The sequence below is a fragment of the Fomitiporia mediterranea genome (genome assembly GCF_000271605.1).
Source record: "Fomitiporia mediterranea MF3/22 unplaced genomic scaffold FOMMEscaffold_4, whole genome shotgun sequence".
NCBI lineage: Eukaryota > Fungi > Basidiomycota > Agaricomycetes > Hymenochaetales > Hymenochaetaceae > Fomitiporia > Fomitiporia mediterranea.
The window spans coordinates 471,767-498,618 of NW_006760389.1; the positions used below are offsets into that span (position 1 = coordinate 471,767).

General features: G+C 45.0%; 11 protein-coding genes across 11 annotated transcripts; 8 read left to right on the top strand and 3 right to left on the bottom strand.

The window, feature by feature from the left end:
- Nucleotides 1-33: 33 nt before the first annotated feature.
- On the top strand, nt 34-1,179 carry FOMMEDRAFT_27062 (uncharacterized protein; the record flags this gene model as incomplete). Its single annotated transcript, XM_007264447.1, has 12 exons — nt 34-181; nt 235-254; nt 309-323; nt 383-421; nt 475-517; nt 571-598; nt 628-649; nt 698-730; nt 764-809; nt 861-899; nt 1,027-1,038; nt 1,085-1,179. 12 exons carry the CDS (start codon nt 34-36, stop codon nt 1,177-1,179), a joined length of 540 nt encoding a protein of 179 aa, XP_007264509.1.
- A 1,440-nt stretch (nt 1,180-2,619) lies between these two features.
- Nucleotides 2,620-3,050, top strand: FOMMEDRAFT_27063 (uncharacterized protein; the record flags this gene model as incomplete). Its single annotated transcript, XM_007264448.1, has 3 exons — nt 2,620-2,653; nt 2,703-2,859; nt 2,912-3,050. The coding sequence occupies 3 exons, from the start codon at nt 2,620-2,622 to the stop codon at nt 3,048-3,050; spliced, it is 330 nt and encodes a 109-aa protein (XP_007264510.1).
- Nucleotides 3,051-4,040: 990 nt separating this feature from the next.
- On the top strand, nt 4,041-4,781 carry FOMMEDRAFT_48235 (uncharacterized protein; the record flags this gene model as incomplete). The annotated part of the gene is made up of 1 exon (XM_007264449.1): nt 4,041-4,781. A coding segment is annotated over one exon (741 nt), but the record flags the coding sequence as incomplete, so codon positions are not given.
- A 1,211-nt stretch (nt 4,782-5,992) lies between these two features.
- Nucleotides 5,993-7,509, top strand: FOMMEDRAFT_48921 (WD40 repeat-like protein; the record flags this gene model as incomplete). Its single annotated transcript, XM_007264450.1, has 3 exons — nt 5,993-6,049; nt 6,175-6,855; nt 7,309-7,509. Coding segments are annotated over 3 exons (939 nt in total), but the record flags the coding sequence as incomplete, so codon positions are not given.
- Nucleotides 7,510-9,620: 2,111 nt separating this feature from the next.
- On the top strand, nt 9,621-11,556 carry FOMMEDRAFT_79978 (kinase-like protein; the record flags this gene model as incomplete). The annotated part of the gene is made up of 4 exons (XM_007264451.1): nt 9,621-9,797; nt 9,855-9,929; nt 11,055-11,267; nt 11,341-11,556. 4 exons carry the CDS (start codon nt 9,621-9,623, stop codon nt 11,554-11,556), a joined length of 681 nt encoding a protein of 226 aa, XP_007264513.1.
- Nucleotides 11,557-11,685: 129 nt separating this feature from the next.
- Nucleotides 11,686-13,993, bottom strand: FOMMEDRAFT_132650 (cytosine-purine permease; the record flags this gene model as incomplete). The annotated part of the gene is made up of 11 exons (XM_007264452.1): nt 11,686-11,862; nt 11,928-12,056; nt 12,122-12,202; nt 12,263-12,313; nt 12,369-12,393; nt 12,459-12,538; nt 12,617-12,866; nt 12,927-12,949; nt 13,007-13,360; nt 13,442-13,661; nt 13,749-13,993. The coding sequence occupies 11 exons, from the start codon at nt 13,991-13,993 to the stop codon at nt 11,686-11,688; spliced, it is 1,635 nt and encodes a 544-aa protein (XP_007264514.1).
- A 378-nt stretch (nt 13,994-14,371) lies between these two features.
- Nucleotides 14,372-15,243, bottom strand: FOMMEDRAFT_80268 (ER-to-golgi vesicle protein transport Sft2; the record flags this gene model as incomplete). The annotated part of the gene is made up of 5 exons (XM_007264453.1): nt 14,372-14,482; nt 14,546-14,705; nt 14,756-14,782; nt 14,840-14,950; nt 15,014-15,243. 5 exons carry the CDS (start codon nt 15,241-15,243, stop codon nt 14,372-14,374), a joined length of 639 nt encoding a protein of 212 aa, XP_007264515.1.
- Nucleotides 15,244-15,449: 206 nt separating this feature from the next.
- On the top strand, nt 15,450-17,853 carry FOMMEDRAFT_166557 (kinase-like protein). The gene is made up of 7 exons (XM_007264454.1): nt 15,450-15,581; nt 15,639-15,696; nt 15,744-15,840; nt 15,894-15,991; nt 16,044-16,814; nt 16,868-17,399; nt 17,463-17,853. Exons 1-7 carry the CDS (start codon nt 15,537-15,539, stop codon nt 17,620-17,622), a joined length of 1,761 nt encoding a protein of 586 aa, XP_007264516.1. The 5' UTR covers nt 15,450-15,536; the 3' UTR covers nt 17,623-17,853.
- Nucleotides 17,854-18,039: 186 nt separating this feature from the next.
- Nucleotides 18,040-22,438, top strand: FOMMEDRAFT_166558 (ARM repeat-containing protein; the record flags this gene model as incomplete). Its single annotated transcript, XM_007264455.1, has 20 exons — nt 18,040-18,102; nt 18,178-18,362; nt 18,423-18,537; nt 18,592-18,764; nt 18,821-18,967; nt 19,029-19,225; nt 19,284-19,712; nt 19,774-19,795; nt 19,848-19,883; nt 19,941-20,031; nt 20,083-20,239; nt 20,297-20,502; nt 20,584-20,667; nt 20,725-20,781; nt 20,834-21,073; nt 21,129-21,416; nt 21,483-21,653; nt 21,712-21,930; nt 21,992-22,059; nt 22,150-22,438. The coding sequence occupies 20 exons, from the start codon at nt 18,043-18,045 to the stop codon at nt 22,250-22,252; spliced, it is 3,048 nt and encodes a 1,015-aa protein (XP_007264517.1). The 3' UTR covers nt 22,253-22,438.
- Nucleotides 22,439-23,801: 1,363 nt separating this feature from the next.
- FOMMEDRAFT_153813 (uncharacterized protein) lies at nt 23,802-24,644 on the bottom strand (the record flags this gene model as incomplete). The annotated part of the gene is made up of 1 exon (XM_007264456.1): nt 23,802-24,644. One exon carries the CDS (start codon nt 24,642-24,644, stop codon nt 23,802-23,804), a length of 843 nt encoding a protein of 280 aa, XP_007264518.1.
- A 735-nt stretch (nt 24,645-25,379) lies between these two features.
- FOMMEDRAFT_153814 (uncharacterized protein) lies at nt 25,380-25,895 on the top strand (the record flags this gene model as incomplete). Its single annotated transcript, XM_007264457.1, has 1 exon — nt 25,380-25,895. One exon carries the CDS (start codon nt 25,380-25,382, stop codon nt 25,893-25,895), a length of 516 nt encoding a protein of 171 aa, XP_007264519.1.
- Nucleotides 25,896-26,852: the final 957 nt, after the last annotated feature.

Sequence of the window (26,852 nt, forward strand, 5' to 3'; positions counted from 1 at the left end):
ACATACAACTGTACTTTATCCCTGGTATCTGACATGCCTAGACAATCTGCACACATGAACCTGTTCATTCGCTTTTATGCCGCAAGTATTGATCCTAGTGCAATTCCAGATGTGGTTTTTGCAATGTTTATCTATCAATACTTTCAAGTGGCAATTGTAACTGTCTTAACGTATGATGCGAGTAAGTACTACAAATGATATTATGTGCAAATTAAATTGCTAATGGTTATGTAGTTATTACTATGGATAACGAGGTATGTCTGAGAGCCTTAAGTCTTTATAAAAACAAACTAACTGACTGCTGTTAGGTCAAATATTTTTGGGTGTGTATTATAACATTATTAGCATTTAAGATTAGCAATATCCCTAAAACACATTGAAGAAAAAGCTGGACAATTTTGTCAACGTTGTCTACTTTTTGGTGAGTGTGTTAATATAATAAAATCCAGGTGTTCCTTACTATAAATTCTCAAGAATCGATATAGTGGTATTCTTGGAGCTGTCTCTTATCTCTTTTGTAAGTCAACCACATAACGTTTTCCCTGTAATTATGTGCTTATAGGCATTAAGGGTCTGCATATGGCATGAATCTTGCATTGTATGTTTCTCTTGATTCACTGTATACAGGATGATAAACAGTATTTTAGATGTAAGTATAAAGAGCTGATAGTACTGTTGTATGTATTAAATTCTACAGGCAACTTTGCTCATTGGACTCAGAACATTTCCAGTGAGACAACATACACTTATTGCATGTACACAGTTACTGACATATCAGGAAGACTGGATTACAATTATCTTGATAGATTGTAAGTGATAGTATAAATAGATATAAATATTTGTAATTGATTTCCTTGAAGATATTCTTCTGATCCGAGTCCTTGCACTTTACTCTCAAGGTGAGTGAGAGAGTAAAACACTGACATTATACTGACATATTTAAAGACAAGAAGCTATCACTATCATTGACAGTACTTCTTATTCTTGAAGGCTGTTCAAAACTAGCCTTTATAATATATATTACAGTAAATCAGACATGTGAGTTACCTTTCCACATACAGCAACAGAAGCTCACATAAATTAGTTGGTGTGGGAGCTTTCCCAGATGGTATCACTGTATGTGGACATGACAGTATTCTGAATCAGAAATTAGGAATAGTTGACTGGTATACTATCTGATTTCACAAAGATTGTTGCTTATGTTAGTATAGGATACTTCCAATAATGTATGGTCTTGCACTTATGCCAGTGGTTCTGGCAACATACAAAGTAGCAGTACATTGGAGAGAGTCGGCTGGTTTCAAGGGAATTACTCTGGTCAAAGTGATTATTCAGGACCAGATCTTCTACTATGTCCTGTAAGTTCATAGTGCTTCACAATGTCTCTATTAAATTAACATGCTCTCTCAGTGTTGTTACATACTGTGTACTTAATGTACTAACATTCAGGCTACAAGTTGCAAATGTTTTTGCATCAATTCTCCCCTTTGCACTGGGTAATCCAGCATCTCTCTGTATTCTTGGCAGCCAACTTCTTATCAACCTGAAGGAAGCAGCTGAGCTGGGAGTTAACAAGGGAACAAATTATAGAAATAAGACTGTAAGCACAATAGACTTTGCTGCTAGAGGTCCTGTCAAAGGTAACTCTGCCTTCTCCAATCTGTTCAATAACTGACAAATGGCTCATTTAAAAGAGCAAGAGATGCAGACAGTGGATGATGGAATGCCTTGATGTGTCAGCAGTATACTTTGATACAGAGTGCTAGTACTTTTTGCCCAATTTGTGTTTGTCCTATCTGTATGTACTGTGATTATGACAAAAGGTATTACTTTGAATATTATTTTGTTCTGTAAAATAGGTGTGTAGTGATTGGAAGTAATATCTAGCAGCAACTATCTAAAGTTTTCTCAGAATGGTATATCTGATCTTTATGTTGAAATATATTTAGTATCCCATGCATGAAAACTTGTCTGTATTTCATTGTTACTGTTATACTGTTTGTCTAGAACTGTTTTGGGAAATACTGCTTAGTTTAGAATCCATATCAATCTTTGACCTCAGCCTTGAAAGAGCTGGAAACCCTCTTATCTCAGCATTCTTGTTGTATTCTTGTGAATGTTTAAGATAATGTAAAGTAAATGTAGTATTGCTTACTGCGTCTACTATTTCCATTTCCAATTTTCCATCCAGACTGTGTCCCCTAATTGAGCAATAGTGTTTTTAAGATTTTAAGTAGCCCTGCCAGAATGCTTGTACTACCTATAATCTCATATTTCCAGAGTAAAATAAGTTTTCTAGGATTGCTCGACATTTCTTCTTATTATATTTGCTTTGGCTAAGTGGAATAGAATTTATGCAGGTAGTTATTTCTAACGATACAGCATTATTGGACCGTTAATTTGTCAGTTTTCTCCCACGAAGGTCCGTCTGACCCCCGAACAAGTTACAAGTCATGCAACGCCAGTCTGTGAGCGTCTATCATCCTTCTATTGCAAGAAAATGAATTGGACATCAGGCACGAGGAGCACTCATGCAAACGCCCCCGAACGATTGCAAACCTTGTTTATGACGAGGAGACTAACAGATAGGCCGGAGGAGGTCACTATGCAAAGTACTCCATGGCATCTACAGCTGCCCACCTCGTCTTAACAGGTTCGCTCTTTACTATCATATCATTACTGTGCCATGTTGATGTATTCAGCAGTCATCCGCGCCTCTGGAGTAAAATGGGACCCAACACTACGGAGCAAATTACCGAATCTATACGTTCAGGTGCAGCTTGGTAATGAGAGCAGACAAACGAAGGCTATTAAGAAGAATCTGTTCCCTGTATGGAACGAGAGTTTTTCATTCAAACGGTGAGCAAGCTTTAATTCTAAAGGTTATACCCTTTTATAACTGCATTGACAGACCTATTACGGACCAAGGGGCGAAATTCATCATTCAGATCAAGCACGATTCATTACGTTGGACAGACAAGGACGTCAGCATAGTTGAAGTAGATCCTGACGACTTACTGGCAAAGCGTGCCAGTGGGAAAGGTGTGTGAACTTGTTCTCAGGTACACGCTGTATATTGATTAGACGGCTAGAAACAGAGATTCGTCTCAGTGTGCCTCGTGGGCCAGCTTCTACAGAAGTCACTTCAGTCCTCCATTTGCGTCTGGAGGTCGTCGAACCGATGATAGGCGTTAATCGTAACATCGATGCTGCTGAGCAAGCTATTCAATAGCGCGGAATCTCAACCTCGGTGGCTGTGACTGGTTCGGCTGCACTTATGTCTGTCGATGTTGGCACTGATCACTTTGCGACGCATGCTGATCTGTACAAGTCCGTGGGAACTCTCGTTTCAAAACTGGATGTGTTTGTTCATGCCATGGTACGTTCTCACAAGTAAGCTCGTGTTACTCCTTAGATTATCATGGTGGTCCTAACAGGCGCTAGGTCCATCCTTATGCTAACTTCGCGTGACAATTGGGATCAGCATTGTACAAAGTATGTTCAGGAGCTCAGCATTCGACTTAGCTTGACGTCATCTTAAGAGTATCCAACGACAATTCGAAGTTGACAAGAAAGTCGTCGAACTCGTTTATGCGATGAGACACATGTTTGACGCTGTCGACCAACTCAATACGCGTCAGGACAAGACGAAAAGGCTCGAGACGACGATCATTCAACTCTTGAAGCAAACCGACGAGTGTTGCTTGTTCATTCAAGAATACGCACGTCGTAATTTTGCAAGTACGACCATTCTCCACCTCTTTGCCTGCAGTTGTCTCAATGCATGCTAGGACGAATGGTAATGCTGGATGCCGATACTATCGTAGATGAATACCTGAAGGCTTTCGAGTCTCTAAAGGCATCAATTGACTCAGAAACTACTATGCACATCGTGTTTGTCTCCTCTCGGGTTTCTACCAAGGTCGATGCGCTGTGTACGTTAGATGTCGTTACAGCTTTAGAATTATGCTAATTTGAGTGAACTAGTTCTGAAGAACCGACTCAACCCGGATGAGATGAATGCATTTGACTGTCCTCAGTGTCTTCCCGGAACGCGCACAATGATTCAAGACGAGATTGTGGAATGGGCATCGTCGGGTACAGATCAGAACATTTTTTGGTTGCATGGTGTCGCGGGTTCCGGCAAAAGTACCGTTAGTATGACAATTGCAGAACACTTCCGTGCTATATCTCGCCTTGGTGCCCATCTATTTTTTCGACGCGGAACTAGTGAGCCTGGCACAGTCGTCCGCACCCTCAGCTATAAACTCGCATCATTTGACTCCTCCATCGCAAAGCACGTTATCGAAGCTATTGAAGAGGATAACGATATTGCTCTGGCCTCAGCAGCGATGCAGTTCGAAAAACTTTTGGGTGAGCCCCTTATTCGTGCCGGGGACGCTATGGGGGGACCTGTCGTTATTGTTCTCGACGCTTTGGATGAATGCGGAACAGCTAGCAGTCGGGCAAACCTGTTAGGACTCTTCCGCAATAGGCTTCCTACCCTCCCCAAGAATTTCAGGTTTTTCATCACGAGCAGACAGGAACTGGACATTGACCGAATGTTTTCTGCCATACCCGAAAGCATTCGTGCAGTCAAACTGGAACACGACTCTGCAGATTGCAAGGACGACGTTCGCTTGTATATTGACTACGAGCTGTGTAAGATATTCGCGAAGAATGCGGTAAATGTCACGGAAGATTGGCAGCTGAATATAGCCCGCCTTGGAGATGCGGCTGATGGACTGTTCATTTGGGCATCTACAGCCGTGAAACTCGTAGATTGTGACGATCCGGCTGGGAAATTGAAAGAACTGGTATACAACTCGCGAAACCTGTCTGGCCTTAACCAACTGTACGATTCAGTTCTCAGAGGTTCAGGGATTACATTCGATGCAGGGCGCTTTCCGAGGATCCTTGGCCTCATTCTTCTCAGCAAAGCCCCGCTTTCTGACAATGCGATTGATGGCCTTCTGAGCTATTCAACGACGCAATCATCACGTCTTATTCTTTCTCGATTGCAGTCTGTGATTGTGTACTCTTCTGGTGCTCCTATTCGCTTTTGCCATACATCCTTCCGCGACTATTTATTGGCTTCAGAGCGCCGAAAACATCCTTAGTACATCGATCTCGTGTCTCAGAAGGAGTTCATTGCTTCGCGATGTCTCAATATTATGAGGGACGGGCTCCGGTTCAACATCTGCAATATCAAGTCATCGTATACTTTTAATAATGAAATCACGGACTTATCGGATCGCATCAAGGCGAACATTCCTCCTCAGCTGGAGTATGCTTGCCTCTTCTGGAGTCAATATCTACATGAGGTGCAATTCTCTCATGTGTTGTTAAACGAGTTGTCAGAGTACCTTAATAAACGTTTGCTCTATTGGCTCGAAGTGATGAGTCTCCTGGGAAAGGTCAATGCTGCCAATCCGGCGCTCCTTTATGCCATGAACTGGATCTCAGTGAGTACGTAGATGTACTGTTGGCGCTGAAACTAATGTTTTCCTTCGACTAGTCACATAATGCAGACGTCCTGGCGTTCCTTAGGGATGCGCGTAGAATTATTACTCGATTCGCACCGCCTATTTCACAATCGGTGCCTCATATCTATGTATCTATTTTTCCGTTTGTACCAACGGTCTCGACATTACTTGCATATTACATAGAGCCCAGTCTACCTATTGTACAAGTACAGCAAACAGGCGTGAAGCAGCGATCACCGCTGCTGACGGAGCTGACAGGCCATACTGGTTACGTCCGATCCGTCGCTTTCTCCCCAGATGGTACTCGTCTCGCCTCCGGCTCCAGCGATAACACAGTCCACATTTGGGATGCTGAGAGTGGGCGAGTCATTTCCGCCCTTGTTGGACATACACACTGGGTACGATCTGTCACTTTCTCACCCGACGACACGCGTATCGCCTCCGGATCCGATGATAAGTCAATCAGAATATGGAATGTTGAAAGTGGGCAGGAAATTTTAGGACCTCTTGAAGGACACACTGACATAGTGTATTCGGTTGCTTTCTCGCCGGACGGGATGTATGTTGTCTCTGGCTCGGCTGACGGGACTGTCATGCTTTAGAATATTGGAGGTACGCCAACTGTTTCCATGCGTTTCGAAGGGCATGTAGGCGGAGTGAATTCTGTTGCGTTCTCACCCGTGGAAAGAACATTGTCTCTGGTTCCGTTGACAAGACTATTCGAATCTGGGACGTGGAGAATGGTCAGACCATCTGTGAGCCCCTTGTCGGACACACAAACTACGTCTTGTCAGTCGCTTTCTCTTATGACGGCGCACGCATTGTCTCAGGCTCTGCAGACAAGACCATACAAATCTGGGACGCAACGAGTGGGCAGTGTATTTCCCGGCCTTTCAAAGGCCATACAAGTGGAGTAGCTTCTGTTGCTTTTTCACAAGATAAGAAACGCATCGTCTCCGGTTCTGATGACAGGACAGTTCGAATCTGGAATGTAGAAAGTGGACAGGTCATTTCTGGGCCTTTCGAGGGACATACTGACTGGGTTCGATCCGTCGCATTCTCTCCTGACGGTAGCCGCGTCGTCTCAGGCTCCGACGACAACACGATCCGAATCTGGGACGCCGAAAGTCTACAAGGCGTTTCTGGGAGTTTTGAAGGGCATGCAGATGGAATAAATTCTATTGCTTTCTCTCCTGATGGGTGTCGCGTCGCCTCTGGCGCACACGACAATACGATTCGCATCTGGGATGCTGAAAGTGGGCGCGCTATCTCTGGACCTTGCGAAGGGCACTCAAAGAGTATCCTGTCCGTCGCCTTCTCTCCAGATGGAAGACATGTTGCCTCGGGTTCAGGCGATGAAACGATCCGAGTCTGGAACGCTAAAAGTGGGAAGCTAGTCTCCGGGCCTTTCGTGGGTCACACAGATGCAGTCAATTGTGTCACCTTCTCTCCTAATTGGAAACATATTGCATCTGGCTCTGATGACGAAACGCTGCGAATCTGGGAGGTCGAGAGTGGGAGGATGATATCAGGTCCATTTAGAAGGCATGCTGACAGTATTAACGCAGTTGCTTTCTCGCCCGATGGGAGACTCATCGTCACTGGCTCTGATGACAAAACAATAGCAATCTGGGACGTCGAACGAGGGGAAGTCATTTCCGGACTTTTGAAAGGGCACAAGCGCGTAGTCTGGTCAGTGGCTTTCTCGCCCGACGGCACGCGTGTTGTCTCAAGTTCTGTTGACAAAACGATCTTGATCTGGAGTATTGAGAGCGGACAGATTGTGGCTGGACCTTTCAAAGGTCATACAGGCTACGTCGAGTCAGCCGTTTTCTCTCCCGACCGAACGCGTGTTGTTTCAGGCTCCAATGATAGGAAAATCCGAGTTTGGGACGTTAAGAGTGGACAGGTCGTTTTTCAACCTTTTGAAGGTCATACGTCGTACGTGAACGCTGTCGCGTTCTCGCCGGATGGAAGACGTATCGCCTCTGGCTCCTGGGATCGAACGATCAGAATGTGGAATGTAGAAGGTGCAAAGATCAACTTTCTCTTGTTCCGAAGTCAGTGTCTAACGCCTTGTCTCTTCCTTGTTCTCTATACAGACCCCATCTTTGATTGGACGATGGGTGAAGACGGATGGATACGCGGATACGAAGGGGAGTTGCTGTTATGGATTCCACCTGATATTCGCCCAACGCTTTGGCGCCCTCAAAATACAGTAGTATTCAGTTGCCCATTCTCGACTAGGTTAAACTTTAAGAGCGCTGCATTCGGTGAACGGTGGCAAGAATGTTTGAACCACTTCAGTGATTAGCATATCTCGTCCCTCGGTTTCTGCAGCAACATCTTTTGTTTCACTTACCAGAACCAATCTCATTGGTTGTGTTGGTACAACAATAGCAATCAAACTGTATTGTGGTGACCTTGATGTATCATCAGTCCAAAAATTCGTACTTTATGTTATCACTCAGCTGTGCTTCATGGAGCATAGTTGCAGCACTTTACACGCCGCCAAACCATGATGTGAATGGGATGTATGTATGCAGAGAGCTCTGTTTCCATTGCAAAAAGTCTAAACACTTATATAACTATAAATGATATAAATTTAGTAAAAGTCTAGGACAGATAAAGTGACAACTACCTGTATGAATATTGTCCGTTCCAGATCCTATCTGAATACAGCTGTTACTGTGATTGTGATCAAGAGCATGTGCAATGTGCACACTGGTGACTGGTAGAATTGATGACGTCTTTACGAAAGAGAAGTGAAAATGACATTGCTCCAGGTACCTCCGAGTCGTATCAAAGCAGCAAAGTGTACCATCAGAGGAAGTAAATCCGCGTTGTTCCTGTTATATTTTTCAAGGTACCAGTACGAGAGCTGTAGTGTCCACAGGATGCACATGATGGCAGCTTTCCATTAACGGTAAACGGTTTTTTTACTTTGGTAATAGCTGTGAGAACCTGTTCCTAATTAGGATACAAATCAAATTCAATTGATGTTGCTACAACTGTTCGACTTTGGGTCTTGATATGCTACTATTTCGTTCCAAGAATTTGCTCACAGAAAGTTCTGACAGGACAGCGGCAAGAATACTATGACAATGTGGCTCATTGATCACTTCGGACGGAAAGGGACTGTGAGCCGCCTTGCCGATGACTTCGCGAAAGCTACGGCTGATTTGAAGGTACACAAGGTCTGCATACAAAACGATTCATCTTGTTATTCTCCTTGCAGAACTGATGTTCCAAGAGGACCGCTGCAAATCTTAGAGAGCAACTGCTTATAATTGTAAGGATTTGTGAAAGCGAGTCGTTAGCTCCTCCGGATTCATTATAGTGAGTGTTGGCAAATCGTATCTTCTCTGCAACTGAAATACTTCCCGTTAGCTCCGAAACCAGAACCGCTATTCCGAAACTGCGAGCTCTGGCGCGTCTCACTCCGTTGAAAAGCTATCTGCGGCAGGGCGAAGTTTCAGACTTGCTAGATTCGGTACTTGAGGCTTGTCGGGTCTACGTTCAATCAAGTAATGATGTCAGTTCAACCGGAACTCTTTAAGCACTTAATGCTAATGTGGATGCATGTCACAGGAACTCATGCGAGAAGACATAAAGGCTCAACGAGAAATATACAAAGCAGACCATGATGCGGATCTGGTTAATCTAAAGCGTCTTCTCCGAGATTGTCTTCGAAAGAATGATATTCGACAGCAATTGTCCAAGCTGTCTCCCGATGAGATATCTGCCCTACGGGCCGCAATCAATCTGGCATGTGTAATACTTCATTTGTATCTCTATGTAACTAATTGGTTCACAGGAATTGCAATCGATCTCGGACCCTTGGTCTGACTCGCACACTGTTCGTCTGTTTAGAGACATGCTGCTACGTTTAGGATCCGAGTCAATAGCGGATAAAAACTCGAACAGTCTCCAGGACCTCACTGGAAAAGTTATCAGAATAAGCCAGAACGTTGTCGCTCTCGGAGCGGTATGTGCAGTATGGACGGGCGAGCTGTATGGGCAGCGTGTCGCGTTGTACAGCCCCAGACCAGACGTGTACGTACAGTATCACTTGGGCGTTATGAAGGTATAATTCGATGCTCTTCTCTCTCTCTCTCTTTCTGGATTAAGTAAATGTTCCGACAGAACGCTCCCGTGTGGGCGTCGTTTGAGCACCCACATATTTTACCATTGCTAGGCATCTGCAGTGGCCTGGAAGGTAATAGAACGGCTCTTATATCGCGCTGGATGGAACACGGAACTGTGGAAAATTTCATCAAAATGAACCCCGGCGCTGATCGCCTCAAACTTGTGAGTAATTATGAGTTCATCAAATTTTCTTGCTCAGAAATACTGTTGTAATCTTAGATCACAGAGATGGCGTCTGGGCTTGCATATTTGCATAGCCGTTCCCCGCCGTATGTTCATGGTATATTGAGTGGGGTAAGGCCAATGGCCCGTGAATTACCATTGCTAGCTGATGAAAATGGGATTTTATAGGCAACCGTACTAGTCAATGAGGAAAAGCAGGTGGTCATTGGAGGCTTTGCATCACCAGCTTTTGAAAGAGGCTGGATGACTGCAGTGCGATGGTTGGCTCCTGAAACCATCTCATCAAATAGTGGCCTCTCTCTCGCAACAGATGTATACGATTTCGGCATGAAAGCTTACACAGTACGTTTTCGGTGGATCACGACTACTAAAGGACATTTCCAGTTGTCTTATGTGATTGAAGATTATGACAGAATCATTACCTTTCGACGATATAAATAGACCAGGATCTATTATCGACCTTCTTATGGAAGGCAAACGACCCGTTCGACCTACTCGCAGGCTTGTCCATCATGGGCTTGATGACAGACTCTGGGATCTCATCCGTCTATGTTGGGCACAGGATCCGAGAGAACGCCCGGCAATAAGTGAAATTCACCGTGAGCTAGAGAAGATGCGCGAACTACCTGTGCTGGAAGTGAGAGACCTTACTGGTCTAATCACAATACCCAGCAATGGTTTGACCAGCATTCGTGCATGCGGTGCATTCGGAGACGTTAGAGTCGGTCTGTTGAAAGACGTAGGTCCCGTCGCGTTGAAGAGTTTGAACGTCAAGGGGGTGACACAACCAGTTCTTCGGAATACTAAGGTGCATGCATCCTGTAAACGTTTCCACTTTAGATTGAAACCGCTGATGTTGTCTAGAGGTTCTACAGGGAGGCATCGATCTGGAATGGATTGAAGCACCCGAACGTTCTACCGTTCCTCGGGACTGCCGATCCGTCGGGTTTGCCGACATGCCTCATATCACCATGGATGGACAACGGGAATTTGGTCGAATACATGAAAAACCATTCGGATGAGTCAGCAATCCATATCGTTCGTTATCTCCGACGCAGGTAATTGAACGCGCAACATATCTAATTGCAATATGTATCTCATTTTAGGCCGTTGGTGTGGCACGGGGACTCGCGTACTTGCACGCACACGAACCGAATGCAGTGGTTCACGGTGACCTTAGAGGTGTACGTCACCAACCCACAGCTTTCGTTCAGTTAATAAACAATTCCCTCTCAGGTAAACGTCCTGATCTCCAATTCCGGAGAGCCTTTACTCTGCGACTTCGGATTGGCGATCATCCTCGAGGACCTCACTCAGATGCCGATTTCTTCGCTGCTGCAGGATGCTGGCAACCCACGGTGGATGGCTCCAGAGCTGTTCGTTGGTGAACAACAAGCGAGTATAAGTACGGCATCGGACGTTTGGGCTTTAGGAATGGTCTTTCTAGAGGTGCGTCCTTCCACTCTTCTGTTCATGGTCTTATGAGATGAGGAACTTATCGTGCCTACTCTCTAATTTGTAGATAATGACCCTCGACATGCCGTATCCGGAACTTAAAAACTCAGCGCAAGTCATTGTGGAGGTACATAAAGGTGTTCTTCCTTCCAGACCTACTGGAGAAGACGCTGTTCGTCGAGGCTTGAATGACAACCTCTGGGCGCTTCTGTTGAAGTGTTGGGAGAAGAATCCAAGTGGTAGACCCTCAGCGAATGACGTATTAAAGGAACTAGAAGTGTGAATGAGTTATTTAATTTTTATTAATTTGTATCTGCAGAATTAGATCGGAATTGTATCATAGACAACAACCAAGATCGCCTTGGTGTTGTTGTAGAACACATCCATATTCCGCGTCCACTTGCATCAGCCTCTAGTCTTTGCCAATTGACACACTACGCTTCCCTTCGTCCACCTCCATCGAGACTCGCCCCACGCTCTTATCCTCAAGCACACAAACACCGTCTTCGTAGATCGGTGCGTCTAAAAGGGTTTCGCGCGCTGGGAATAGTACGGATGCTGCATAATATACGACCGACGCTGAAAAGAACTAGGAAATACCACGATTAAATCGGCAAACTATTAAGCATTTAGAACGCAAACAGAGATACTTACACCAAAAATCCAGGCAACGTCGAATACGTGTACGGAATTTCCGATCTTGATATTTGGGTTGATGGAGTTGATGAGACCCGGCATGTTAGGTGTAACGGAGACAAGGAGAGCGAGTGCTGCGCGCCAGTTCTACAAATGCCATAAGGATAATTACGTTTAGTCATGTCAAACGCTTAAAGGCAACAATTACTTACTACTCCGTTGAAGTAACGATAACGTCCATGAGGGCGGTACATAGATGGGACGTCGACGTTTCCACGATGTAAAAGCCAGTACTACTAGACCGCACCAAATGTTAGTAGATAAACGTGGTGTAAGACAATTGAAGCACTTACGTCGGTGACCATTATACCTGCAAAAGGGCCCAGAAAGACGGAGTATCCATTCTATTCGGAGTACAATAAGTTGGTTTACCACAAGTTAGAGGGTAGGAAACTGCACCATAAAGGAGAGAAAGCTAGGAGCACTGGATTCAAGTATACTATGTCAGCAAGCTCGTCTGAGATGTATAGAATGAACAACCTAACGGACCTTGCAAGGATCTCCCACGGACAAAGTGCCCAACCGCCAAGGATTGCACAAATAATCTGTCCCCTCCGAATATTAATATACTACCAAAACAGAATCAGTATCTATATCCAACCTCTATAACGACACACGGGACATGGAAAACCTTATCTATATCTTACCTTTGGACACAAAGCAGTCATATCATTCCCTGCGCACAAAGAATTCGCCGAGATGTTCGTCCCAATCGTAGCAAGGCAAAACGCAAACGACGCGAAGAACGCTGCGGCACGGTTGTCCCATTTGTCTATCAACGTGAGTGGGTCCCAGAGGACGGTACCGTAGAGGGATGCACCGGCACTTGTAACTGCGATGCCCACGAAGCCGCAGAAAGTGAAGACGGTTGGGATGATAATAAGTTGAACGTATTGACTGTTAAATGAAGTTCGTTAGCTTCTTCGTAACTGCATGGAAGGTCTACGTTTGACGTACTCTCTTTCGGTCTTCGCGTACCGCTGTATGTTGAATCTGCGTGATACAATGGACTAGACAAAACGATCGAGGTAACTTACCGTAAAGTCCGGGATATTAACCGCAAGTGTCGCATATATCCCCAACGCACTGTTCAAAGCGCTCAACCAAGCCCAACTCAGCTTACTCCCCGAAACGTTCGCCGATTGAACCAGTAACCCTTCACCCGTCGGGACTTTCACGAACGACCAAATGAGCATCGCAAGCCACGCAATGGGCACGATGATACCCTTTGCGACGAAGAGCCAACGGATTTTCTGAGGTGAGACGAACATGAAGGGAAATTGAATGAGCCAGTAGAGGATGTAACAGAGCATCCCTGAGGTAGTTATATGTGCGCCTGGGGAGAGGTGGTTTGGCATTTTCGCTAGTGAGGGCCAGATCGCTTTCAGCATCTACAATTAAAAGTAATATTTAGAATCATCATTATCACTACGTATTCGCATTTGTGTTAGCGAGGGGTCGAGGATACTTACCTGATATACACTTTCCGAGCCCGTAAATGTTTGTACGCTGAACCAGAACATGGAAAGAACGACACGACTAATGACGCTGAAGTAGCTGAACCAGAATCCAAAAGAGGATCGATTGAGTACGGGAAACGGAACGTGTAGACGGGCTCCGATCGTCCCGTTCGCAACCATAACCACAGCTATGATGACGTGCCCGACGGCAATAGCAGGTAGGGCTTGTTTCCTTCGAGGAGAGAATAAATAAAAATTAGTACATATTGTGCTTTAATTTCCCTTTGAGTCAAGGTAGTAGAAAGGGAAGGTGGCTTACCAAGAAAGACCAATAGCAAGCATCGAAGACGCCAACTCCCAAACTGCAACATTTGCCGCGTCACTTATCCAATACATAATAAAATTCAAAGTCGTCCAAGTCCTCAGATGAGGTGGGACAGGGTCCATATCTCTATTACTGTACGCACTATTCGGCGCAAACGTCGACGGTTCCGGCTTCAGTTCCCATGTTTCGCGTTTTCCGAGTTGCTTCAAGCGAGATCCTAGTCCTAATTTTGCGTTCATTATTATTTCTTTTTCTGCGGTACTAGGATAGACAGTTAGATGGGTGAGGGGAGTCAAAGCCACCGCTCCCAGAGCCGAACATAACGGAGTTCTTAAAGCGCGCATACATAGAAGCGAAGCCTTGGGTTATGGAAGAGATAAGGTGATAAGCTTAGCGTGGGGTGTAGGCGTACCGGTGCATATAGTGTTTACGGAAAGTAAATGTACGGAGCTTCTTGACGGGATAAACGGAAGTTTGGAGCCGGGTCGCCGAGAAGATGGTATTACCAATGCTTGATCAAAATGAGGCGGAGATAAGAAGGTACGAGAATTTCTTCCTTGAAATATGATGTGTATAATTTGGCACGTAATGTACAAGAACAAGAACGGGAAAATGAATTATATAGGAAGAAGGCTGCCTGCTCCGCGAAGAGCCATTTGTGAGCCGAATCGTAATGTTTGCACGCCACCTGGGAAGTACGCCAGTACATACGAAACAAGTGCAATTATCTGTAACAATCGTTAGACAACATTCGACTCAGATAATTGAAGATTTTGCTAAGACAGACGTACTTGTACTATGGCAAAGATGAGCGACCCGAGGTATGAATGTTCCCCGACGGAGAAAAATATCGTTAGACCGAGACTTGCGAAATAAGCGATGGTAAACGGTAGACGTTCTTTTGAGAACAAGTGCTTGATGTGGTTGACCGGTCCAATTAAAATTGAAAAACTGAGGTACAAGTGAGCAAGAAGTGGGATGTGGAATCGAGAACTACGTACCCGAACATCACGAGTATGCTTCCCAAGCTAAATCACAAATGTCAGAAACGAATCCTTCACTAATCTAAAAAAGAAAACACGGACCTAAAAGCAAGTGCAAATTTTCCGGGTCGGATAGCCAATAGAGGTAGATATAGGAACGACACGAAGAAGCATGCTGCAGCACCGAGCAAGCAAGCACCGAATCCCAGTAATCTAGCAATAGCGGACACGTCAGACTCGCATCACGGAGCTTTCATGCAAAACACAACAGCTCACCTTTCCCATCTTGACAAGGCAAAATAAGCTTCCTCCTCATTAGACCGCTCATTGGACCGTAGTGGGATGTAGGCGCCGCCGATGGCGTCGTAGAATCGCGAGAATGGGTTTGCACCAGCTCCGGACTGCTGCGCCTGCGCTTCCTGCGAGTCGTCTGTGTTTCCCCGCGCCCAGCGAAACTGAGACAAGTTTGTGCGGAAACTCTGTTCTGGTGTTGGTTGTGGAGCCATTTAATAATATTATACGAGATAAAATGTCCAGAAATAGGGATATTGAGAGGGTAGTCGTCGTTGTATTGTGCAGGCTCAGATCAAGGATGTGGTGCCAGTGACGTGTTCCGAGAAAGGAAAGACGCGTGCACGCGATTACGTCAGATTCAGACGCGTCGATTACATTTACAGACAGACAGGAGTCTCTCTGCTCTGCTACTACTTAGTGGTCCTCTCCAGCCCACCCACTATTTGTTCTCTGCACCCACAACGAACACAAGCTGTGGTCAAGGATACAACAGCTCGTCTCCTCAATGGTCTCCGCGGACGAACGCCCCTTCGATGTCATTCCTTTCGAGGTATGCAGCGCATTTATTCAGGTCCACCTTAACTCACAGTTGCTGATGATCGCATAGGATATCAAGGGAAACTGGAAGAAGCTAGGCTCCGGCTCATTCGGGAATGTGTATAAAGGTATTTGAGGAGTCTGCGGTCACCGCAGTATACTAATGGAAGTGCAGGAACGTATCTCGGAATCGAGGTGGCAATTAAGGAGGTGCTGCCTTCAAACGATTATGATGTTGCCAAATACTTCGAAAGAGAATGGAGGCTGATGAAGTGCATCGCTAAATTCGTTTACTTTGAATTACTTCTAATGTCTGCAATTGTAGAGAATGCCGCCATCCAAATGTTGTTCTTTACCTTGGACTTTCCCGAGCTCCTGAACCCGATGGTCGTATTTTTATTATTTCCGAGTTTATTGAAAATGGCAAGTAAGCTACCGCCAATTCTTCACACGTGTACTGAGTCTTCACACACAGGTAATCTGCGTCAATATATTCACGACAAGTCGAAGCCATTCCCTTGGAAGCTGCGCATTTCTTTTGCCACCGATATTGCCCGTGCATTGGCATACTTACATGCACGCAAGTGTATTCATCGCGACCTAAAGGGAGAGAACTTGCTTGTCACCACAAATGGACGTCTCAAGATTACAGACTTCGGCTTTGCACGCATTGCTGCGCGCAATGCGGAAGAACTCAAGCGACTTACCTTCTGCGGAACAGATGCATACATGTCTCCTGAAATTCTCATCGGCAACGAGTTTGGGCTATCCACGGACATTTACTCTCTTGGGATTATCTTGTGTGAAATCGGCGCACGGAAGCTTGCGGATGACTATACTTTCAAGCGTGCAGCGCCATCATTTGGTATCGACATAAATGAAGTGCGGAGACTCGTCGGATCAAGCCCGGGCTGTCCAGCTGCCTATCAACAACTAGTGTTAGACTGTCTGGTGGAAGATCCTCCTCGCCGACCGGATATCCTAAGTATACTTGGACGGCTGCGAGACATCGAATTAGAGGTTTTGTCCCGTCCTTCCGAGGCGGATGACGTACATGTCGGCAGCGTCAAGTTTATCGCAGGAAATAAGAGGCCTCCTATGGGTCCGCGTATTCCAAGCTTTGGAATGGGCGTAGGAAAGGACATTGGGCGTAATGGCCAAAGGTCGTCAGATGATTCAAGCGATGACGATGAGAGTAGTGATGAAGAACAGCTAATTGAGGCCATTAAATCACTAGACGTTGACTGTATGCTATCCATTATTAGAGATTTGGGCTAAACTGATTCCTGACATTTGCAGTGGACGGCTCGAGTCAGCACGCTTTGCTTGGCAGCCACGGAACTCATAGTGACTATAGTACGACCGTCGTCCGCCAACATCCTCACCAGGCGACCAATACAGTTCCACCTTCGTTATCCTCTATACTCACGATCCGATCTCCTCAGCCAACAGAAACGGGCCAGGAGGTATTACCTGCTGCAGACACTATCAAGTCTTTCGACTCTTTCCATACCGCCGCATCTTCAATTTCCATTGCTGCGGCGACAGAGGGTAGCTCCTTCGAGACGTCTACAATACGCGGCGCTGGCGGACCTCCGTCCACACTTATTCATCGCTTTACGTTGATAAAACCAGGTGTGAAACGGCAAGCTCATTCTCCGAATGCTAGAGTTGGAAGCCCTGCAAGGGACGAACCGAGTAGTCCGAGTGATGGACAGGCGTGGAGCCCGTTCAGCTTCTTTTTCTCGAGTACGTTCGCGGCGAAGTGTGATATATGCGCGAAGAGACTGGGCTGGAAGCCGGTTCTCGAATGCGATGACTGTGGGTTAAGGTAAGCCTAGAGCTTTGGTATGCAGGGAAGGGCTCTGAAAGTCAATTGGTTTCAACTTTGCAGAGCGCATATTAAATGTGGTGAAGTCGCACCAATGGATTGTGGGTTACGCCCTGCCAGACCGCGCGTTCCACAGACCTTTTTGCCTGCCTCGCCTCTGTCAAGGGCGAAACTTGCTGGGAAGTCGGCTCCGAACTCGCCTTCGCCTTCGCCGAAACGATAGAAGTTGCTTTTCTGTCCAGCTACAGTTCAACTGCTTTTCACGAAGTGCACTACAAGGCCTTTTCTTATGACGCATTACGACTTTTGTCACGACACGCATTCTACTAGTTTTTGCATTTTGAGCTTTGATTTGTAAAATAGGAACTGACATGGACCTGTCATACCATTCTCTCTCGCAGTGTTTCTCGTCCTATTTATCGCCCTATCCATTCGCATTCGATGATGTTGTAGTGTATACACTGTGGAAAGATGTTGTAGTTTTTGTACCGATTTCTGGCTTGCAGTACTTTCGGAACTCGGAGGTAGATTTTGATGCACGTGACACGACGCGAATGGATCGCGAGCGTCTCCGGTTCTGCTGCATTTACCCATTCACAACTACACCGAGTGGCACCTTGCCAATGTTCTTGCATTAAAAGCCATGATCCAAGTTGACTTCCTGCCTGTACTCTCTCAATCCGACATAGAGCAAGCCGCTTTCGTACGTAACGACCACAAGCGCCGGAAGGAAACGCTAGGCTAACGATAATAATCTCCGCCGCGCTGTGTCCCCCAGTTAATTCAGAGCGCATATATTCCCGGGCAAGATGTCGAAGAGTCGCGACGGATGCAGCAGCAGCTGTTTGAGATCCAGAAGCGGCCAGAAGCGTGGGGACTTGTCTTGCCGTTGCTTGACCACCCGGACCCGAATGTGGAGTTCTTTGGTGCGCATACCGCACAGGTGAAGATCGTTCGCGATTGGTGAGTTATGATTGTGTTAATGTGTCTGAGTAATTTAGTGACTGATAATTGACGTGGTAGGGACTTGTTTCCGAAGGAACATGCTCTTCAGCTTGCTTTCGTTTTGCTTGCGGCGTGTAGTCGAATTATTGCAGCGGGCAAGAGCAAGGTTACGCTTAGGAAACTCTTCGTCTCGGTATGCAAGCCACTATGTCCACGTAGAGAACTTTCATTCTAATGAAGAAGGAAGGTCACCTCTCTTGCGCTCAAACTTGTTCCTGGCCGGCCATCTCAATGGCCTGACTGGATACTGTCTGTCATGACAACACTTTCCGGCAGTGGCGCCCGTTCTGAGCACGTCTTAGAGTTCCTTGAAATTGCTGCAGAAGAGGTTGGCTCGTCTGACATGACTTCTGCGAGCAAGTGTGTTCGTTTCGTCTGATTTCGCTGAGTCCGTTGACGTTCTGACCCTGTATTAGAACGCAAATGCAGCAGTCGATGCGTGATGCTGCGCCTCTTGTGACGGAGTCCGTCAGGAGCACGTTATTGTCGAGCACAGCAACGAAAACCGAAAAGGACGCTGCGTTCAAATGTTTAGAAGCATGGATATCGACTTTTAATGCAAAGTGGGAATTTTATTTGATTGGTTAAATTCTAGTCGTCTTATTGGGTTTTGACGATGTTCAGTGACCTCACTTCACTCATTCCGATACTCATCCAATTATTGTCACATGAGGATACATTTGTCGGAGCATCTGACGTTTTACAGGAAATTCTGAGTTCGTCATCATTTTCAGACGGCTCGGGCGTCAAAACTTTGACGGAGCCACTACTTGTCTTCCTTGAAACTGGTGGAGCTGCTATTGTACAACAAACACTTTCTAGTATGTTTCTTCGGGTATCTAGCTTCGTGTTTCGTCTGTTCTGATCTGTGTTATGTAGCTGGAGAAGTCGATGAGATTTCGCGTTCCCTATGCAAGCTTCTTGTCGCTCTCGGGGAGCACTCCATCAACTACATCGCCACGCATCTCTCGCAACCTCGCGTACAAACCTTTGTGCGCCTCTTATTCTCATACACTGCACTCCCTGGATCGTATGGAGTCGATGAAGACGAAAGTGAGATGACACTGAGCTTTTGGTATCTCCTCCAAGAAGCCCTTTGGACTGTCGACTACGGAGACGATCTCGCGGAGGCTGCGCTTGAAGATTGGGCAGAATCCGTGCAAGGGGGCGGTACGTCTCGACAGGGTTCTGTGGAGCCGAGTCGACCCGATTATGGCGCTGCGACGCCTATTTATACCGAGCTTGTGCAAGTGTTGAAACGGAAGGTAACATGGCCGGAGAAAACAGAGCTTGCTAGGTGGACGAAAGGTACGTGAACTAATGCGATTGAGGTACGTCATACTAATTGACACTTCCTATATGTCCCTAGACCAGATTGATGCATTCCAAGTGTGAGTTAGTTACACCAGCCAAATAGCATCCAGCTATTAAATGTATTTTCAGATATCGAAGAGACGTTGGAGATACTTTAATAAATGCGTACGTTCAGTCTCGTAGAGTCTTGGTCGTGATACTAATTCAGAAATCTCTGATCAGATTTTACATCCTTCGATCCGATATGCTGAAAATCTACGTCGAGGAGCTTGTTGCGTCGCTCAACTCGCGGCGGCAAAGCGATGGGTGGGAAGTAAGTCGTATATGCCGTCTAGTTTGCCTACGTGAAGCTTACAAGGAGTAGAATGTCGAGGCGATCCTTCACTGTATCATGTCGGTGCAAGAAGCGGTCGATATCTCGCCCAACACGCATCTGGAGCGAGTCTTCGGTCCAGAAGTCATTGGTCGATTACCTCGAAGTGGGCATGATCGAGTGCGAAGGACAGCCCTTGGCCTTATAGGTGAGCTCTTAGACGCTGAGCTGCAATCTGGTTCCTGACAAACGCCATCAATTATAGGTGCCTACGCAACTTGGTTTACGGTGCCCATTGATAATAGATATTTGCTGGGAGCTTTGAGCTATGTCGCCGAGGCATTAGACGAGTCTACACTATGTCTACCCGCTGCGAACGCGCTGCGGGAGTTGTGTGATGCGAACCGTGCGAAGCTGGCTGACCATATTGCGGAGTTCGGACAACTCCACGCACGATTACCGAGTATACCTGTATGCTTGCTCCCCTTGCATTTGTTTGACATGTTTGGTGATGATGAACTGATTATATGCTTCTTATTTCTGGTTCAACAGGACTCTGAAAAGGCGAAGATTGTCCAGTCAATAGCGAGTGTGATACAGGCGCTACCTCCAGAGCAAGAGATTGAGCCAGTCAATGTAAGCCTCTAACAAGACCGTTCGAACAGTACTTCTGACGGGTTTTACCAATTCTAGGCCATTGTCAGCCCTGTGGTGTCGAGACTCTCAGAAGCGTTGTCTACCGCGACTCAAGTAAGTATATTATTGTATACACACTGTCATTCCACAACGACGAATTTTTTAGCTTCCGGAAGAAGCTCGAGCACTAGCAATACAACAACTTCAGACCCTTACTGGCTGTGCCAAAGGACTAACACGGACATCCGACATACTCTTCGCTTACGATGACGATGCTGATAAGGCGGAGATGGAGAAAATGCAGCAGGCTAGGGAAGACTCTCGAATGCGCAGTCTTCGTGAAGGAATCATTCAGGGTACGCAAGGTGTCATGTTACAATGGTCGACAGATGCCTTGACCGCAGATGTTCGTGATTCTGTGTCTCGCTCACTCTTAGTTTATCTGACCAGAATCTACGTAGGCCCTCAACGGTTTGATTGTTGCAATCACTGCTCTACCAGCCGATATGACGCTGCTGAGTCTGCCTCCAGCTCCATTATTACAGATCGTTTGTGGGGCAATGCAACGACATCCAAATGCTGTGTGGCTATCGCTTGCAGCAATGCTCATACATCAGCTTGACCCACCCTCGTTGACATCACTTCTAGCTGTACCGTCCTCAGAGGCGAAGGAGACAGTATTGACTGCGCTTCCTATTATTCTTGATTCATGCCTGAGGTATCTGCAGCCGGATGGTGCCATGGAAGCGGTAAGACATTCCGTGATTCGTGCGTCTCGTGAGTTTATGACGTGCTGAAACTGTCGGATGGAATAGAATCCAGATATTGTGCAAGCATTCTTTGGGTGTATGGAAATGGTCTCGCAACATTTTGCTGGATTGTTCTTCCAGTTACCACAGGGCGCCGTGGAGGCTCTCATGCAATGTTCAGTGAAAGCCTTGACTTTGCAAGAGCGCTACTCGCTCGTAGCTGCATGCAAGTTCTTGGTTCGTAACAACTATCCTATGCAATTCAACTGTATTGAAATTCTTCGTGTTGGTTCAGGTATATCTTATTCAACGGACTGTATCTGTTGAGTCGTTGGAAGAACAAGGACGTGCGCTTGTCCGAACTCATTTTCGACCTGTTGTCCGGGCAGTGCTGTGTGGCATTGGGGGTAGCTCGCCGACGTCGACGGCGCAGAACCTCGTTGACTTGCTCCTAGCGCTCGTGACTCGCTGTCCAAACGAATGTAAGGCATGGGTGCCTGAAATCTTATTTTCTGTATGTCTGTATTTCTTATTGTCCCTCTTGTATTCTGACACGGAATGTGTAACATATGCAGGACGAAGAGTTCATCCCGACGAAAGCGCAACGACCGGATAAGGAGAAGTTCGCAAAGGCGGTACTTTCGTGAGTATCATTCATTTACTTGTGTACTTCCTTCCGCATTGTCGTTGATGAAACTTGACCGTTCTTTGTCCGTGATTTATGTATTGACAGTTCCCGATCAACAAAACGGATGCGAGATGCAGCACAACAGTTCGCACTGGTTGCGAAGGGTCTTGAGGGGTCTAATTTTGGGTATGCGTCTGTGACGATGTGAACGAGACGATTTGGGATGAGGCAAGGCGAAATGCATTTACCCCCGGTCATTTGAGTCTTGATATAAAATGTTATTGGCTTATTTGGTGAAGTGTAGATGTGGGGAAAGATCTGTAATGTTGCTTTTCTTGTATGACCTGTTGTGCTTGTGGAGTTGTATAGATATTGAGATAGAAATCCTTGACTTTTTAACAAAGAGATCATATAGAAGGAAGACTACTTGCGTGCACTTTTTTGTATACTACCATGGATAATGATGTGTATTCTTGATGAGCGAGTGTGGGCGCACTACAGCTAGGGCGCCTATCTGTCTGTATGCACACCTTTGTATGAACGTTTAAATTGATTAATGCGTTGCCATCTGTCAGGTACAGGCACTTCAGTGCCGATAACTTTCCCCTGGCCTAGCAATCCGTGGATTCTATGCAAGGGTTGAAAAAGGAACTGGAAATAAAATTTGAACATCGAGACAGGACAAATCTGCCGGACGTTATGGTGGTTAAATGCAGTCCTTGTCATACCTCTCTGAAATATCGTTGTTAGTTCCATGATGTCGTTGCGTACAAAATTAGATAACCGTTTTATACGAGCGGGCACTTACAGGATTCAGAAGATCATCGTTCTTTTACGCGAGACGTTGAGCGTCGAAATCAGAAATGATCAACTTTTTCAGGTCTGCGTTGGATTTGCGTCGATACGATGAGAGCGCGCACGTCAAAATGAAAAGATTTCTAGCACTTTATTTGAATGGAAAGGTCCTGATTTAAACTACTTATGTGAAAGGGCACGGTTTTCGTATTCACAACCCGCCCCCTCTCCTTCCCCAGCGTCTTCGTACAGAGCGAACAGACTTTCCGTTCCTTTCCACTCGTTTTAAAGAAAAGACAAGAATGTCGAGTCATCATACCGAACAACCTTCAGCAACGCCTGTAATGACACAGCAGGGTATGCTTCTCTCTGCAATCTCACTTCATGCTTTCACTCACTACGAATTCTCTTTAAAAAGGCTCGCATGACCCCTATGCACAAAATACCAATAATAATAACAGCCACGGTGGAGAGGGACGCCCACAGAATAACTTCATCCAACACACGTCGGAGAAGCTAGTCGATAAAGTAGAAGATCAGGCCGCCGAGAAAGCTGTGGACTACGCGACGGATCCGGACAAGGTGCAGCAGAATTTTGATGATGCGAAAGAAAAGGCGCAGGTATGTGCACGTCCAAGTATGTAAATGACTAGGAACACTGAAGATACATTATGTGGACGTAGGGATTATGGGCGAAGTATTGTGGCTGTTTCTCTTCTCTGGCATAGGTGTAAAACACGGGTACTGTTAGTGTAGTAAATTTCAGTTTTTTCTGGGACTTGGGATATAGGCAGTTGCGAAGGGAAAGGCAGAAAAGGCATTCTAAGTTACTTGAAAAAATCTCTCGGTCAGCAAGTTCAACGAAAAAAGACAAATATCTAACCAGAAAAAAAGAAAGAGAAAATAAGTCCAACTCTATCAGATCTGACCAGGTTTAAAACCCATTGCGAGTTCCAGTACATTCAGCACAAAATTCGTACCCGTTTTGCATGTGACGCTACACTCGTCCGTGATCGACTGAATAGAATTGGGTAGCGAATTCCATGCATGCCAACTAACAGTTTCAAAGCCTCCCAGCGCGATTCTAGCATCGTGCACAACGCATCAGCACATCCACCTACATCCCCTAGCAAAGAGTAGTCGCAGAGGCTAAAGATTCTCAGATTGGAACACAGAATCTGATTGCTTGTATCTAGAGGCTGTAGACGTGAACCCGTACTGCTTGGTATGGAAAGGACCTCAAAAAGCCGTGCTGAAATAGCACAGCCCCGCAGGTGGAGAACCTCAAGCTGAGGGAGAAGAGGAAGAATGAGAGTAACTGTAGCCTCGTTCGCGCAGCTTCCACCAATTTCCAGGTGGTTTAACAGTGATAAGGAACGTTGAATAATGGTCGAGAATATTTCACCTCCATTTCGGGGATTGTCATCTCGGTAGATAAGCCATCTCAAGGCAGGAAGGGTCAGATTATTAATCACTATATGCGAAGTGAGACCACACAATTCGAGGTATTTGAGGTTATGCGAGATGACAGAACGATCTTCGTCCTCAATCAGTTCACGTCGAACTGCAATTCGCAGTTTCGTCAAATTCGGGGCCGCGTTGAGAATCTTGCGCCATTGTTGTGCCGTGAACTTTTCATATAGATTAACTGAGCGTGCTGATATTAGAATTGGCTCATTATCAAATTCGACGAGCAATTCTCCTCCGAGGCTCAGATACTCAAGCTTGGACGACTGGTCAAGGTTGATACATCCGCCGACAGTTCCTTTATCGAGCCTGGTGTACAAATAAAGCAATGTTAACATTTGCATATCTGCAAGTCTTATACACCGAAAGCTGGGGGAAGTACTGAATTCCCAATAGAAGAAAACTTTCCCCCAATGCCACTGGTACTTCTAACAGGTCAGCTTATTTACCTTCGATAATTTGGTGCTGATCTCATTTGCAACACAGAGTGTTGTCTATCCTTCCACTAAGGTTCCTTGCTAGTGCTCCACACTGTAGCATAATTTACAGATACACCTGCAGCATATACACTTACACACTGTATTGTAAGAGAAAATTTTAGCTGAAAATACAGGCATATATTTACACGTGTATGCATATACCATAAGTAAAAAATTTCTGTATACACTGTATATGAGTATACAGTATTACTAAGCATATTCTCTAATTAAATACTAAGTTTGAGTTTCTAAACCTCATTTACTTTACTTATTTATATACCAAATCATTTTAATACTATATAACAACCTTGTTTAACTTAAAAAGTACTAGTATGAGTACTACAGTTAGTATGGTTACTACAGTACATCACATGAAGGTTTAGAGCTGTCACGTGATATTAACTCACAACACTCAACTGTCTTATTTCTGTGTGTAAACAGTACTACAATACATTTTCTTAGCTCAGTAATATCAAGCATTTGTTTTGAAAGATGATAGTGTACTTTTATGAGCTATTTTAATGTAAAGTATCTTGTTATATTTGGCACAGTGTATACGCTGTATACGCCGTATACGGAAGTAGCGTATCGTATATGGGTCCTGCTGACCCAGTTTACGCCCGTAATTATACGCGCGTATGCGTATACGTGGGAAATTTTACGCGCGTAAGCGTATACGCTACGCGCGGAGCACTATTCCTCGCACAAAGATATTCCCAGATGAGCTCGTACTCCTTGGACATGAATTCTCTCCCAATAGAGATGCGCAGCAAAAATTTTCACGAATATGTGTGTAATGTGCGGCCCGGAAAGGAAAGTATCAGAGCACCAGTCAGGATCTCGAGCGTTTGCCGACAATGGCGCAAAGAATCCCTCTCGTTCGGCGTTCTCTGGACCTACCTGAAATACTACGTTGATGGTGTACCTCCGGACTGGTTGATTGAGGTTTTCGATACCTGGCTTCAAAGATCCAACGGAGCACCACTTAATTTCTCCTTCACATGTCACCTTTATAGCCACCGGTCTAAGGAGGATTATCTAGTTGCTGAACGCATCGTCTTGATGTTGCTTGATCACCAGAATGAGGAATACAAAATAAGTGGCCATTGAGGACATGTTATATAGTACCTTTTCTGACTCTGTTATGTGGTCACAGACAACATTGTTCTACTTCTAGAGACTTAAAGTACTACCACCTTTGTGACCTTTGTGACTCTCGAATGTCTTCATTGTTTAACACCCTACATCAAGTGTCAGACCTTCCAAAGAGGATGTCCATTAGCAAGTTGTGTTTTAATAATAACAGAGTAGAGTGTACTCAGTTTTTGCTCTGGCCATTGCGAAAAAGTCGCATTCCTTATATGGAATTTTAGACTTTGTAAAGCAAAATAAACATTGTATATACATTATAAAGCAATATAAGCATTATATATACATTATAAAGTAACTGCAAGGTTTCCAGATGAATTGTAATGTCTAAATAAGACATATTAACACATTACAAGACAATATAAGTACTATGGATAAATATAATCTATAAAACTAATTATACTAACCTTGTATGACAAGCCAAAGTATTATGTTTACATTATATTTCTATTATAATTATAAAAACAGAGTGGTACTTACAATATAATAAAGTAATAACAACTATTGTTTACTTACAATTGTTATAAAATGGTTATTAATGTATACAATTATAAAAACATTCTTTTTGTAAAGTTATAATCTTAATAAATGTATAGCATTAATATACAACTTGATAGCAATCACAAAGCAAGTATGAGACAAGAAAAAAAAGTATTACAAGATCTTTCTAATAATGTGCCCCTTGACTGTTTTGTAACCTATTTTTGCCATCTTAAAATCAAATTTCTGTACATATATTGAGTCCATATGAATAAAGACAAGGAAAAGAAAGAAAGAAAATACTCACATTATCAATATAAGGTAGATGCTGATAGATGCTACCTTTTTCTTCTTCCCAAAGCACCTTATTATGAGGTGTGAGGTACAATCATTAGGTGACTTGTGGATTCCCCTCCTTGTAATAATAACAATAGTATT